Source organism: Cupressus sempervirens, chromosome 5 (genome assembly GCF_028749045.1).
Source record: "Cupressus sempervirens isolate cs-2001-9-10 chromosome 5, ASM2874904v1, whole genome shotgun sequence".
NCBI lineage: Eukaryota > Viridiplantae > Streptophyta > Pinopsida > Cupressales > Cupressaceae > Cupressus > Cupressus sempervirens.
This window is the reverse complement of record NC_143122.1, coordinates 427124566-427137308: the sequence shown is the minus strand read 5'-3', so window position 1 is coordinate 427137308 and position 12743 is coordinate 427124566. Positions and strand designations below refer to the sequence as shown.

General features: G+C 35.6%; 1 protein-coding gene across 5 annotated transcripts in view; it reads left to right on the top strand.

Moving 5' to 3' along the window:
• The window catches only part of LOC149556614 (uncharacterized), a 335069-nt gene extending 325217 nt beyond the window's left edge, over positions 1–9852 (top strand). For 4 of the 5 annotated variants that reach the window (XM_089831013.1, XM_089831015.1, XM_089831017.1 and 1 more), the window contains 2 exons: positions 8976–9045; positions 9237–9852. In XM_089831013.1, coding sequence (XP_089687139.1) covers positions 8976–9045; positions 9237–9419 — 253 coding nt within the window. In that variant the 3' untranslated portion in view covers positions 9420–9852. The remainder of the gene's footprint in view (positions 1–8975; positions 9046–9236) is intronic. The other variant, XM_089831014.1, reaches the window with a different exon arrangement.
• The last annotated feature ends 2891 nt before the right edge of the window (positions 9853–12743 follow it).

The following is a 12743-nucleotide window of genomic DNA, read 5'->3' as shown; positions in this document are numbered from 1 at the left end:
GATCTGAAAAAGTAAAGCAAAAAGGCAACATTGGAGAAAATTATTACAGCCATCTACAATCAAGTTCCTTTGGATATTACATGCATTATTCTTATTATTTAGATGCATATTAGAAAGTAAGGCTGTAGGTGAAAATTGTAACAAATTTAAGCATTATTCTTGCGGATGTAAGCCAAGAGTCTTGGCCATTTCATACTAGCATTGTAGTTAACATTTTATGTGCAATAAAGGAGACATAATTTGCTAGTTTGATGTAGTGTAATTGAATATGTATTTATCATTCATGATCAACTTATTAGTTTGCATGCCAATTGTTTGACAAAATGCCAATTGGCTATAAGTTCTCTTTTTGGCATAAATAATGTTATAATTTTGCATACCAAGTGTTTGTTAAAATTACTAGTTGCTGTAGCTGCATATTGCAAGTAGTTTCAGTCACATATATGCATTGAATATTGTCAAAATAAGTTGCACATTCATGTTAGGTCATTTTTTAGTCAATTCAGAGTCTTCTTGCAAGCATTCTTATTGATGCTAAGTGAAGGAAAGAGCCATAAAGCCAACTGAAATTTTATATCAGTCATATGACCCTTGTATGCAAAGTGTCTTCTTGAACCTTTATCAGCATTTTGGGATTAGATTTGAGCAAGGTCATTACACATACAAGGTTTTCTCATCAAGGCCAGCAACAGGGCATTCAGCTTGAAATTTTTGAAAACCAAATCCCTGAATTTCTTCGATCCAAAGCACTACCTTCACCCAATTATTTCTCTCTTTTTTGAAACTTTCATTGTTGGACTCCACCTTTTTAACAATGACAGTAGTTTCCTTCGAGGCCTTGTCCAAAAGTCTAACCTATTCTTATTTTTTCTTTAGGATGTATTGCAGCCCCTCTTCGGATTTTTTTGCAACAGCTTTGCACTTCTGTAGATTGTTAAGAAATTGCTGATTGGCTGAAGAGGATACATCCACCAACGTTGACATCTCATTCAGTGGTTTGGGTTCCGGATGCAAGATGGCATTGATATATTGAGCCATGTTTTTGATTGCCTCTTTCATTTCTTTTTTATCTTGAGCGTCTTTCCAAACTCTATTTGCTATCTCCTTATTTGAAGCTTCAGAAATCTTCATATCAACTGCACAGTTCGCCTTTCCAAGATCGACCCTTGTTATTTGATAGTCTTGAGGAGAGAGTTTTTCAAGGGGCATGTCTTCCAATGGCTTGGCTATTTCAGCTGTCCAGTGTCTCAAGTTCTTATCAAAGTTCAACCTAGACTCAGTTGTGGCCCTTATAGTTTTTGAAGGCTTTCCCAAGCATTTGTTGACCAGATCATCAATAGGCATGGATATAGGTAGTAGACTCCTTTTCTTCTCAATAGAAGTTTCTAGCCATTTGGGGGTAGTAGGTTCTTTACCTGCTAGAGGAGAAACTTTTGCTATGGCCAAGGTATCGGATTGAGAACCAGTATTATCAGGGGACTTCTGAGGATTTGGGGTTTTATCGGCCATGATGGAAATGGGAGACTGCTTCAAACTTGCCTTTGCTTCAATGGGATCTAGGTCAACTGTGACTCTCCCCTTTTCTTTGCTCGACATTGCCTTTTTAGTGTTGGAATGAGTTACCCTTTTGAATTTTGGTACTTCTTCTTGAACTTGAAGTTGAAGTGGCTTTGGGGTTACTTCGACTTCGACTTTAGCTTCAGCTTTAGGAGAACCTGCAACAAAATCAGCAATATTAAGGTTAGAGATGGCCTTAGGTATGTGCTATGTTTTCTTGTGCTTAGCTCTTGAGTATTTTGGCGCTTCAAGAGTGGTTGATTCAGCATTCTTTGATTTTAACCACTTCTCAGTTCTTCTCAACACTTTTGAAGTACGAGACATTAGGTCATCTTCTTCCCTCTTAGTCCAGTCGAGCTCAGAGATGGGTATACGTTCAACTTGTTCAACATAAAATGGGTTGATCACCTCCTTAGCTTCATCTTCTTTTATCCCATGAGTATTGAGATTTACCTTAAACATACTGATCTAATTGACTGTCAATCTAGACCATAATCTCTTTCTGACTTCAAATTCATCAAGACAATTTGCCGAGTAATCTTCCAAATGAGGAACATGGGTTAATGAAGGTGCATGCCCAAAATTATTTTTAGCAAATCACACATAATCAAACTCTTTTCTAGCAGTATAGGGTTTAAGGCATAAACGTGACAATGCAGGTTGTGCTAACTTAGCTTGTTTGTAATTTGAACACCTGTAGTGACCAATTTCAATACGGAACAAGCATGCGACTGACTTCTTTGTGCTTTCGGAGGAATCAAATATAGAAATGAGCTATCTACATATCTCTAATAAAACAATACTGTCTAAACAATAACGTGGCAACTTAAGTGGTTCACCAGAAAAACCCCCAATCCTGAGATATGTAAATTTAGGAAATTGGATATAAAAGTAGCCATAAATTTTAATAGCTTGCATGGATTCCTCTGATAACCTGTGATTTTCATGACCTTGGAGCTCAAAAACTAACCTCCCAAGGAAAACATCATTAACCCTCCTAGACTCCTTGCAAGACTTAGTTGCATGAAGGTCTTTGCAGTATTGGTAGATAATCATCTCTTCTGTCCAAGGCATATGTGGAAGTCCCTCCCATTGTTTGGATGTTGCTAAAATATAGACCACGAAGGAATACAGAAAGAATGGGCTAAAACTACCTACTGCTATGAGGCCTCTATGCAAATTCTTAGCTATTAGATCTGCCCAGTCAATAAATTTTTCACCTTCAATGATCTTCAGAATGAAAAGATACATCCAACTTTCCCAATGAAATGCATGATCATTGCCTTTGATCCTGTTCAAAAGTAACACAATGTCTGCTATTTCTTTAATGAAATGCTCAACTATTAATGGCTTAGGCAATCTAGAACCCCCTTTAGTTGGTCTTAAAAGCCAAGTTTGAGCTATGATGTCATAATTCTTCTTTCTGCCATGATATAAACGCTCAGATTCCTCAAAGGTCCATGGTTCATAGGGTTCCTTATGAGGGATTCTCAGGGTTGTGCTAACACTTGTTCTGCATATTCTCACTAACACCTCCCCTGAAGCTTTCTTTATGCATCTGGTGTTGGGGTCGTAGTGATTTATGCATCTGGTGTTGGGGTCGTAGTGATTCGCACACTCCACAACTAGTTCTGGGCATTCAATAGCTGGTGCGAAGGCAACAGCTTCCAACAAACCACAACTGGCCAATTTTTTATGTATGGGACTATACATTCCTTGCCCACTCAATTATATCCCCTAGGTTTTTATTTACCATGAAAGTATCTCGAATTTCGGGAAGGGAACTCAATAAGGGGGGTTTTTCAAGCTTAGGCATTTTTGGGCAAAAAAGCATCATAGTTCAACTTGAGAGATACAGATTTATAGAATTAAACCAAAACACTTCAAAGGGAAAACCAAGCACGGAAATGATAGAGTGAGAGATAATGCACTTACAGTTTTCGGTAGAGTCCAAACATCCACTTTCCTTGCTTACCAGTCGACGTCGAGAGCTCAAGATGATGAAATGAGCAATTATGCAGGATAGAAGGTTATTATAGAGGATATCCGAGGGCAGATTTGAGTGGGTAGAAGGGGTTAATTACAAATGTGCCATTTGTACTTTGACAAGACTTGCAAGGCTTATTTGCAGTTAATATCCATCACATCCCAATGCAGCTCGTCCTTTCATGATATCACAAAAATACGCACACCACCTTTTTCCATAGGGTAACCGTACTTAGCACGATTTTTCATAATTGCCACAATTATTGCCTTTTGCGTCTTCAACATCACCATAGGATGGGACCCATTCCTTTGGCTTATGAAGATGAATTTATAATCCCGCTATGCACTTTCTGCAAGGAAACAAGCCCACGTTAGAAAAATCACAAAGTCGAAGTTGAAGTTGAAGTTTAAATCAACTTTGGCTTCAATTTCATCTTCCAAAAGTGGACTTGGGTTGATGGGGACAACACCTTGCCGTAATGAAAAGGAAAGGATGAAGTTGAACTCGAACTTGAAGTGAAGGCAGGCTTCAACTTCAACTTCAAATTGCAAAATGACACTTGGGTGATAACTTTGTACATCAGCAAAAAGATATGGTAACAGTACCAATGAAGAACAATTCTCTATTTAGCTTCTTTGCTTCAATTCAATATAAATATTGCCATGTCCAAAGTCATCAATATCCCATAGAAGCCAATCATAAAGCACACCAGAGCTTTGTTCCAAAATCTTCATGGGTTCATGCCCATAAAAAGGATCACTGGTAGTGTTTATTTCTCCATGCAATTAATTGATCAGTGTTGTCTTCCAAAAAGGCTCCGTGCCAGTATCTTCTTCAACCTTGCTTTTGTCATGTAGGATGAGATTTTCTCCACTTGTAGGCTTAACAGAAAATTCTTGCATATCCTTGAGTATCTCTTCATTTTCCTCTTGCAGTGCATCACTTTTGTTGGCATCACCAACTCCCTCAAATACAATATTAGAGTTCTACATTCATTCAGTCCTGTGTGAGTATTTGTCAAGATGAATTATAGATTATCATAAGTTAGGGACAAGGCAAACCAAAAGAAATCCTGTTCTTAAAACAGTTCAATATACTTGTTATAACCCTAAACTCTATTAATACTTAGGGTTAGAGAGGCATTAAAATCAATAACTTGGTTTTGGTCAATTTGCTGTGTACTTTATTTCTGTCATTTATCAATTCATTAAAAGAACCACTGCTATGTAATTGCTGAAAACTACTGACTCTGCATTCTATTTACATGTTTATTGACTGTTGCTGCTGTACATAATAACTTCAGTACTTCGGCCATGCGATGACACTGGAATAACTTTACCAATCAGGTCTGCAGACTGACTTTCAATGAATCGATGACCTTTATTGAGATGCATTTATTGATTGATTGTGACTCATCCTGACTGGGCGAACATGCTAAAACTCCAAGTCTTACATGCTACTTATTGACTTATTATTTTATACTTTAATTTGCTCCATACTTGCTCGTCATACACTGTGCATATTGCGACTGCCATATAAATATTTCTAGTTGCTGCCGTCTATCATACAGGAAGTTAGAGTTTTTTGTCATGCATAGAATTATATTGCCGCCAATGATGCTTTGATTATTATTGCAGCTTTAGGAACTCTCAATCTATTAGCGTCGGCTCATCAACACATATCGCTGCTTATTATCATTGACATCTATATATATTGCTGAAGATCGATATCTTCATTTCCAACGCTGCATTTAGCACTTCTGCTCTGATATCTTTTGTTGATATATATATATATATATATATAAAATCTCCGTATGAACTAATATTCATATAACAGGTTCAATATATGTATCATTGTTTTTGTGCCAATAATCTTAATTATCTGCCCCATTTCTTCCACACAGCTGTCCATGTATCTGATGTATATTTCTGATGCACAGTCCTTAATTTGGTGTACTTTCAGAAAAGTAAACTCATGTTGTATATATATACAATCTGATTATGTCTTGATCTCCAGTCAGCGCTATTATTGTGACAACCACCATGTCACACCAATGATTATAATCTCTTTGGGCCCATTTGTCTGCGGGAATAGAAATTCTTATTCTGGAATAGAAAATACGGATTCATATTCCTATTCTCTGTTTGGTTCAGCCAGAATTTGATGGGTAATTCACGGACCCAAAAATTTATGTTTTCTAAAATAAATAAAACTGGAATAGGAATACGTATTCCAATTCCACCTATTTAGGTGGTATTGCAAATGCTCATTTTTGGGCCAAAATTGGAATAAGTAAATACTATTCGCAATTCCCATTTGGTGCATCCAAATGGAAAATTTGAAACTTTAAGAATTTACATATGCCTATTCCACTCGTATTTCCGCTGCCAAACAGGCCCTTTATGAATTGCTCAAAGTCTTCATTTATCATCTCAAGAATGCTTCAGCATAATCATCATCCATTGGAACATTGTTTTAACTGTTGACATCAATGACAATATTTCCATCAATTATTGTTTACTATTAATTTTATAAATATAATAGAATTATATTATTTATTGAATTATCCATATTGATGTATTTTAATATTATTTTTATTTATTCATATTATATTATATATTTGTCTATTTTTATATTAATATTATTATTTATTTATTTGTCCATCTTGTTAAGGCTCAACACTTGGTGAAGGTTTTGCAAAGGGGATTGCAAGCAGAATGGGTTTAACCATGGAGGAAACTCCGTAGTTAAGTGCACTCCAGCTGGAGTAGTACTGGGATGGGTGACCTCCCGAGAAGTCCTGGTGCTTCACCTCTATGAGCATCACCTAGATCCAATGAGTGCTAAGTGTTCCATTTATTCTCATGAGAGATGGATTTGTGTTGAATCACTACTCATAAAACATGGGTTAATGAGTTTGACTCAAAAACTACAGAGTTAAATCCGGTTAGCAATATCAAAATTTGACTTGCTATGGAAATTATCTCATATTTATCAATTGATGAGCTTAAGGGGCTTTCTAATAAATGGTTCATAAGGCACAACATGTAGTGAAGGTTATGCAAATAGGGTTGCAAGCAAAGTGGGTTTAACCATGGAGGAAACTTTGTAGTTAAGTGCACTCAAGCTGGAGTAGTACTAGGATGGGTGATTTCCCAGGAAGTCCCGGTGCTTCACCTCTGTGAGCATCACCTAGATCCAATGAGTGCTAAGAGTTCCATTTATTCTCATGAGAGATGGATTCATGTTGAATCACTACTCATGAAACATGGGTCAATGAATTTGACTCAAACATTGCAGAGTTAAATCATGATAGCAATATCACAATTTGATTTGCTGTGGAAATTATCTCCTGCTTATCAATTGATGAGCTTAAGGTGCTTTCTAATGAATGGTTCATAAGGCACAACACTTGGTGAAGGTTTTGCAAATGGGGTTGCAAGCAGAGTGGGTTTAACCATGGAGGAAACAATGTAGTTAAGTGCGCTCAAGCTGGAGTAGTACTTGGATGGGTGACCTCTCAGGAAGTCTTGGTGCTTCACCTCTATGAGCATCACCTAGATCCAATGAGTGCTAAGCGTTCCATTTATTCTCATGAGAGTTGGATTCATGTTGAATCACTACTCATGAAACATGGGTCAATGAGTTTGACTAAAAAACTATAGAGTTAAATCCTGATAGCAATATCACTATTAAATTCTATTTCAGAAAAGGGACATCACAAAGAAACAAGTACAAGATAAGAAAAGTACTCCGGCATCTTTATAATTAAGTGTTTGCCTTGTCCTATTTTGTCATTGTTGAAACTTGAAGCAATGGTTTAAAGAACATCATTGGAGTTGGTAATGCAACATTCAAGTGACCATTGAGAAGCATATTCCTTGAGATTTCTTCACAAATATCAAAGCATGATTCCCCATTTCCATCTCTCAGGCTCCATGGCATGTATTTTTCAGATCTTTGGTTTTTATGGAAAGGTACTTATGGCAGATTTTTTTGCATTTTAAAGCAATTTTTTATCATCTGTACACACAAGACAATGATCTTGACTTATGCTATGGGGCAACAAAATATATATGTCATAAAACTCCAAGGGTTTCAATAGTATCAAGGAAGAGTTTTAACTAGTAGTCCCAATGGATTTATAGACTTTTTAGGGTGTTAGTGGTAGGCTGCTTATAGTTTCCAGTGGTTTGGCTGTGAAATAACAAAGCTCCTAGTGCATACTCTCCCTGTAGAAGCATTATCAAATCCATGAAGAAAAGAAGGACATAGCGAGTGCTCTGCAAGTGGATGTGTCATGGGGTGACACATTGCCTCGAATTGTTTGCCTGCACTTGCTGGTGCTTGCCCGAGATTACATTTATTCCTCGTTTTTATTGTTTTTTGCTTTTCTGTTTTCATTGCTTGCCTTAGTTTGTTTTGTCTCTTCTTGGTGCGAGTCTTATCATTCGTAAATCTTCTGTAGTTTTGTCATGATTATATTGTCTTGTCTTGGTACCTTTGCCAACTAGGGCTCGGTTCATCAAGGCTTTGGTTGTGTTTTAATCCTTTATGGCAGCACTCAATGGGGAGAAAGATGACAATAATATTAAAGATTCTAATGAGGAAAAAAATGAAATGATTCTGGAGAAGAGTCGAAATATATATCTTACGCACCTAATATACATGACATTGCGAAATAGTATCACAAAATAGTGAGCTAAAACCAATAAAAAAAGTGGTGCCCAACTTATCTCCAATCCAAGATGCCTTATGATATTCAAAACACACAACACGACATTTTTATTTTGTCATTTCAGGAGACCCAACTTCCAGAGATCATAATTTTTAATTTGGGAGTCTGATTGTCAAACCAATTGAAGTACTAAAAAGCTTGTGAAGTTCTTTATTAAGCTATAACTGCCGCATTGGCTATGACCAGTTGCGGGCCCAACAGCACCTCGAGATTTTCAAATTTGACTTTGAAACTTTCAAAAATCAAATTTTAATATCTTAAGATCTAGACAAGATCTTGCAATGAAAATTTACCAGCGTGCTTATTTAGCCAATCCATAGTTTTGGAGAATATTTTGGACCAATTTTTGCTTTAATGCAAACTTTCTACAAATTTTTGATTCCTTGTTTGCAGAGTTACCATCTTCTTAAGTTGCTGCGAACAGTGCTACCAGTTTATTTTAAGAGTTGTATGAGATAGAGTATGTCTACGAAGTTTGTAGCATGCTTTTCAGCATTATAAACATTTATAGAAGGCTGAGCATCTATTTGGTTATTGTTATCTAGAAGATAGGGTTTATATTTTGAACTGCTGTTGAGTTAATTGAAAGTAATTTCTTTAAATGTTTCATTTTTGTATATGCGTCTTGAGTAAAAGTCTCTCTTCTTTTTTATATTTTGTATCTGTAATCAATGTTATGAGTTTGATTGGCAGCTGTAGTGGTCACATATTTGCTCTTTCAAGAACTTTGAAAGATCTAGAAGAAAACAATGAAAGTTTGAAGGTAAGATATTTAATGTTGGACTTAAATTTCGTATTTGAATGTTATAAGTTTCCAATTCAGTATTTTTGTTATATTTTTTGGACTAAAGATATAAGGATGTTTCAAATCCTAGATTTGTGTATTTGATGTTGTGAGAAATTTTGAGTCCTTGCTTATTTTAAACTACAAGATGACATTTTCTTATGTTTCAGGCTTTCCTCATGGAGAACATGGAATGGCAATTGTATGTTGTTAAGGATGGCCCTTTCCAGAAAATGCAGGCAGAGCAATCAGGTGATCTATGTGGACCAAAGCCTGTTCTTCCTCGCTTGGTTGCAAATTTCCTCCAGAACCCAACAAGGAATCTTGTTCAGGTTAATCAGTTCACAGTCTGAAGAGGTGATACATTTATTATGATATCTAATTTTCAAAAAAAGATACTGTAATTCAAGAAATTAATCTGAGCATCTCTGTTCTGTTTCCGCACTGGATTCAAATTAAATTCAATTATTCATCAAGAGTTATTTAGATTGAAGTTGCTGTACGCTAAGCAAAAGAAGTTTGTAGAAGTGTTTATAAGGATCTCTTTATTGTATTTGTTTGTTGTCAGGGAGATGAGACTTTGTATAGCAGTGATATAGGAGAGGTCATACGTAATTACTGATTTCATTTTGCTACCATATTAAGTTATTTGGGGTGAGATATCTTATCATTTGTAGATCATTTCATGTAGACATGAACTTACCAGAATTATAATTAGGCATAGGCGTGTAAGAATTGGCATAATAAATATAGGAATTGAAGGAAGCATAGTTTAATGAGAGTAAATCACATTGAGATAATTTGTTGTTTTGCATACTTCTTAATAATATCTTATTAGTGGTCCATTAAACCATTCATAATGTAAAACAGGTCCATGAAATATAGGAGAGGGCATTATTCATTCTCTCTATTTTACCCCTTTTCATAGGATAAAGAAAAAATTATTTTTCATTACACACCTAGAATTTCTTTGTAAGAAGGAACAAAAGGGTTTTAACTATTTCATAAGTGATATTGACTATTGGTGAAATTAGCATTTTACAGTTCTACTAACAATTTGAACTTGGTAAGCAAATTCTGATTGCAAATTCCTGAAATCATACTAGCAAAATTCCGTCACAAGATTAGGACTATCCAAGTTCTATCTATAAAAGCTAAATTCTGATACTTGAAGGGTTCTTACTTCTTACCTTTTGCTCACTATATTCACTTATATTGTAAGTTTTGAAGTTTTCCATTTTTTGTAGTTTACATATTATTCTGTATATTCAGTGATACAGGCATTTTCCTTATTTTTTTCTGCAAGAGATATTAATGATTGAGTCTTGCTTGAGGGTTAGGTTATTTTTGGATATTCTATGTTGTGGTTATACTCATAGCTACATATAATAATTTCATATAAATGACAAATCTTGTTTGCATTTTATACTTAGAAATAAGTATTGTATGGAGTCCTAATAGCAAATGTTTTGCATTTTCTATGGATGAGTGAATTTTTTTAATAATGTTTACAAGACCAAGTTTTATGGGGCTCAAGGTTGGAAACAACACAATAACAGATCCAACCAATGAACCCCAACCTGTACTTCTAATTGTCTACTGTTTCTTTGCTGGTCATGGTTCTTCTGCTATGAATTTTTGCAATCCGCTTCTCAAACAAAGTATTAAGAAATTCAACTTTAGATTATTAGCATATTTGGCTTGAATGTCCTTGTAAGCTGAACACTCCATGGTGCAATGCCATTTTGTTTTCACTAATCTTGATGTGCAAAGATGAGCAACCCTGTCAGTACAGTCCTCCTTGGGTGTTTTTCGGCTTGTTTTGCACCTCAGATGGTGTGAACTAATTGTTAATTAGGTTATTAGCATTTTATCTTTTCCTCTATATAGTGGTTTTGCTTATGGTTACATGGGATCAAAGCATTCGGCATCATATTCCCATTAAACTGACCAAGATGATTTGATCATATCACCTCTTCAACTTTCTCTTCTACATGCCTTATATTTTTTGCATCATCCTCTTGATATTTTGTTTTATCTATGTGTTTTTTTTCTTCTATATAGTTGCTTCCATGCTACAATTTTTTGGTTAATGATAAATTTGAATATTCCCTATTCTCTTCAAATATCCTAACCAAATCATCATAGTCACCTCAATCAGGAAGGCTCCTACCTTGGCTAAGATAATCTCGTATTAGAATGTGGCTTTAATTTTAAAACTATTTGTTATTAGTATCTTTGTAATATTTATACTTGCCTCCATCTTGAAATTGACATGTTGGTGCTTCAAGCTTCACAACCATACAACACTTCCAATGTAACAAGCAACCCAAATAATTTATTCTTTCTTCTAATCCCATAGCTTGACATCTGCATATGTTTTGAAGCATGTATAAAGCCGTTTATCCCTCTTCAGTCCTGTTTTCATTCTACAATCCTCCCAACCAAGGTTCCTATGAAAATTAAGGTCCAAGTGTTTGTATCCATATGCTACTTGCAAGAGTCTTCCTTCCAACTTAATCTTTATTTGCTTTTTTTTTTTTTTCCTTTCAAGATAAAGAGCATGACCTTTTATTTCCAATGTTTATTTGCATTCCCACCTCTTGACAAAAAAATACTAGGGCTCTTAGGTGTTCTTAGTCAATAGGATGAGGTCATCAACATAGAGAATTAGGTTTATCACAAATGTGGCTAGATGCAGAGCCCACTATGACCTGTCCATGTAAAGTCCAAACAAAGTTGAGCACAATGGGAGACCTTTTTCCACTCTAATGTCACTCTCAAAACACTATAATAGGCCATCCTTAGTTTTACTTATTGCATGAACTTACCCATAAAGCCTATGGACTGCTACCCTATACTTTTCTAGTGTTCCCAGCTCTTCCATTATCTGGTAGAGTTTCCTCTAGAAACTAAGTCAAACACCTTTTGGAAAGCAACAAAACAAAATAATCTCTTCCTTAATTTTTCTAATAACATTTTCCATCAAATGCTTGAGAGTGATGTATGTAGGGGGGAAATGGAAGCAACCACCACAACACCTTATGAAAAGGGAAAACCAAGATTCACCCCCTTAATTAGATATGATTGACACAAAAGGGGATGTTAATGCATAACCTAATGCAAACTAAGTGAATAACTTGGATTCATTTCCCTCTCACCTCCACCTTTAGAGGGTTTAAGAAAACACATATGCACTATGAAGCTGAAATATAGAGGTATGTTAAGATGATAAAGTGTATAGAAATGGAACAGGGGAAAATGATATAGAGTGCAAAGTACAAACTTGAAAACAACTTGTCAAACAACCTCCAAATGGGCTAAAACCCATCATGTATGCTGAAAATAGTGAGATCTACAAAACCCAGAAATTGTGTTGTGATCTGGTAGGGGTGACTTTCATGTGAGGATGACTTTCTCCTAAAGCAAGGGTGCAGTGCGGCCTTGATTAACTGTGTCCAACCCTTATTTTGATTTCATAGTTTTGTAGAATGATGAAAAGTGTTATCAAGTATGTAGATGTGATAGCCTTGACTCAATTAAAAAAACCCTAGGACAGGGAATCAAAGTGAAACCAAAACCTTCATGAATGAATGTGCTTCAAATCTACCTTAGGAACAAGTGTAGATGAATGTAAATCTTGAAGAGAGTGGATGTTTTAGATGCAACAAAGGATC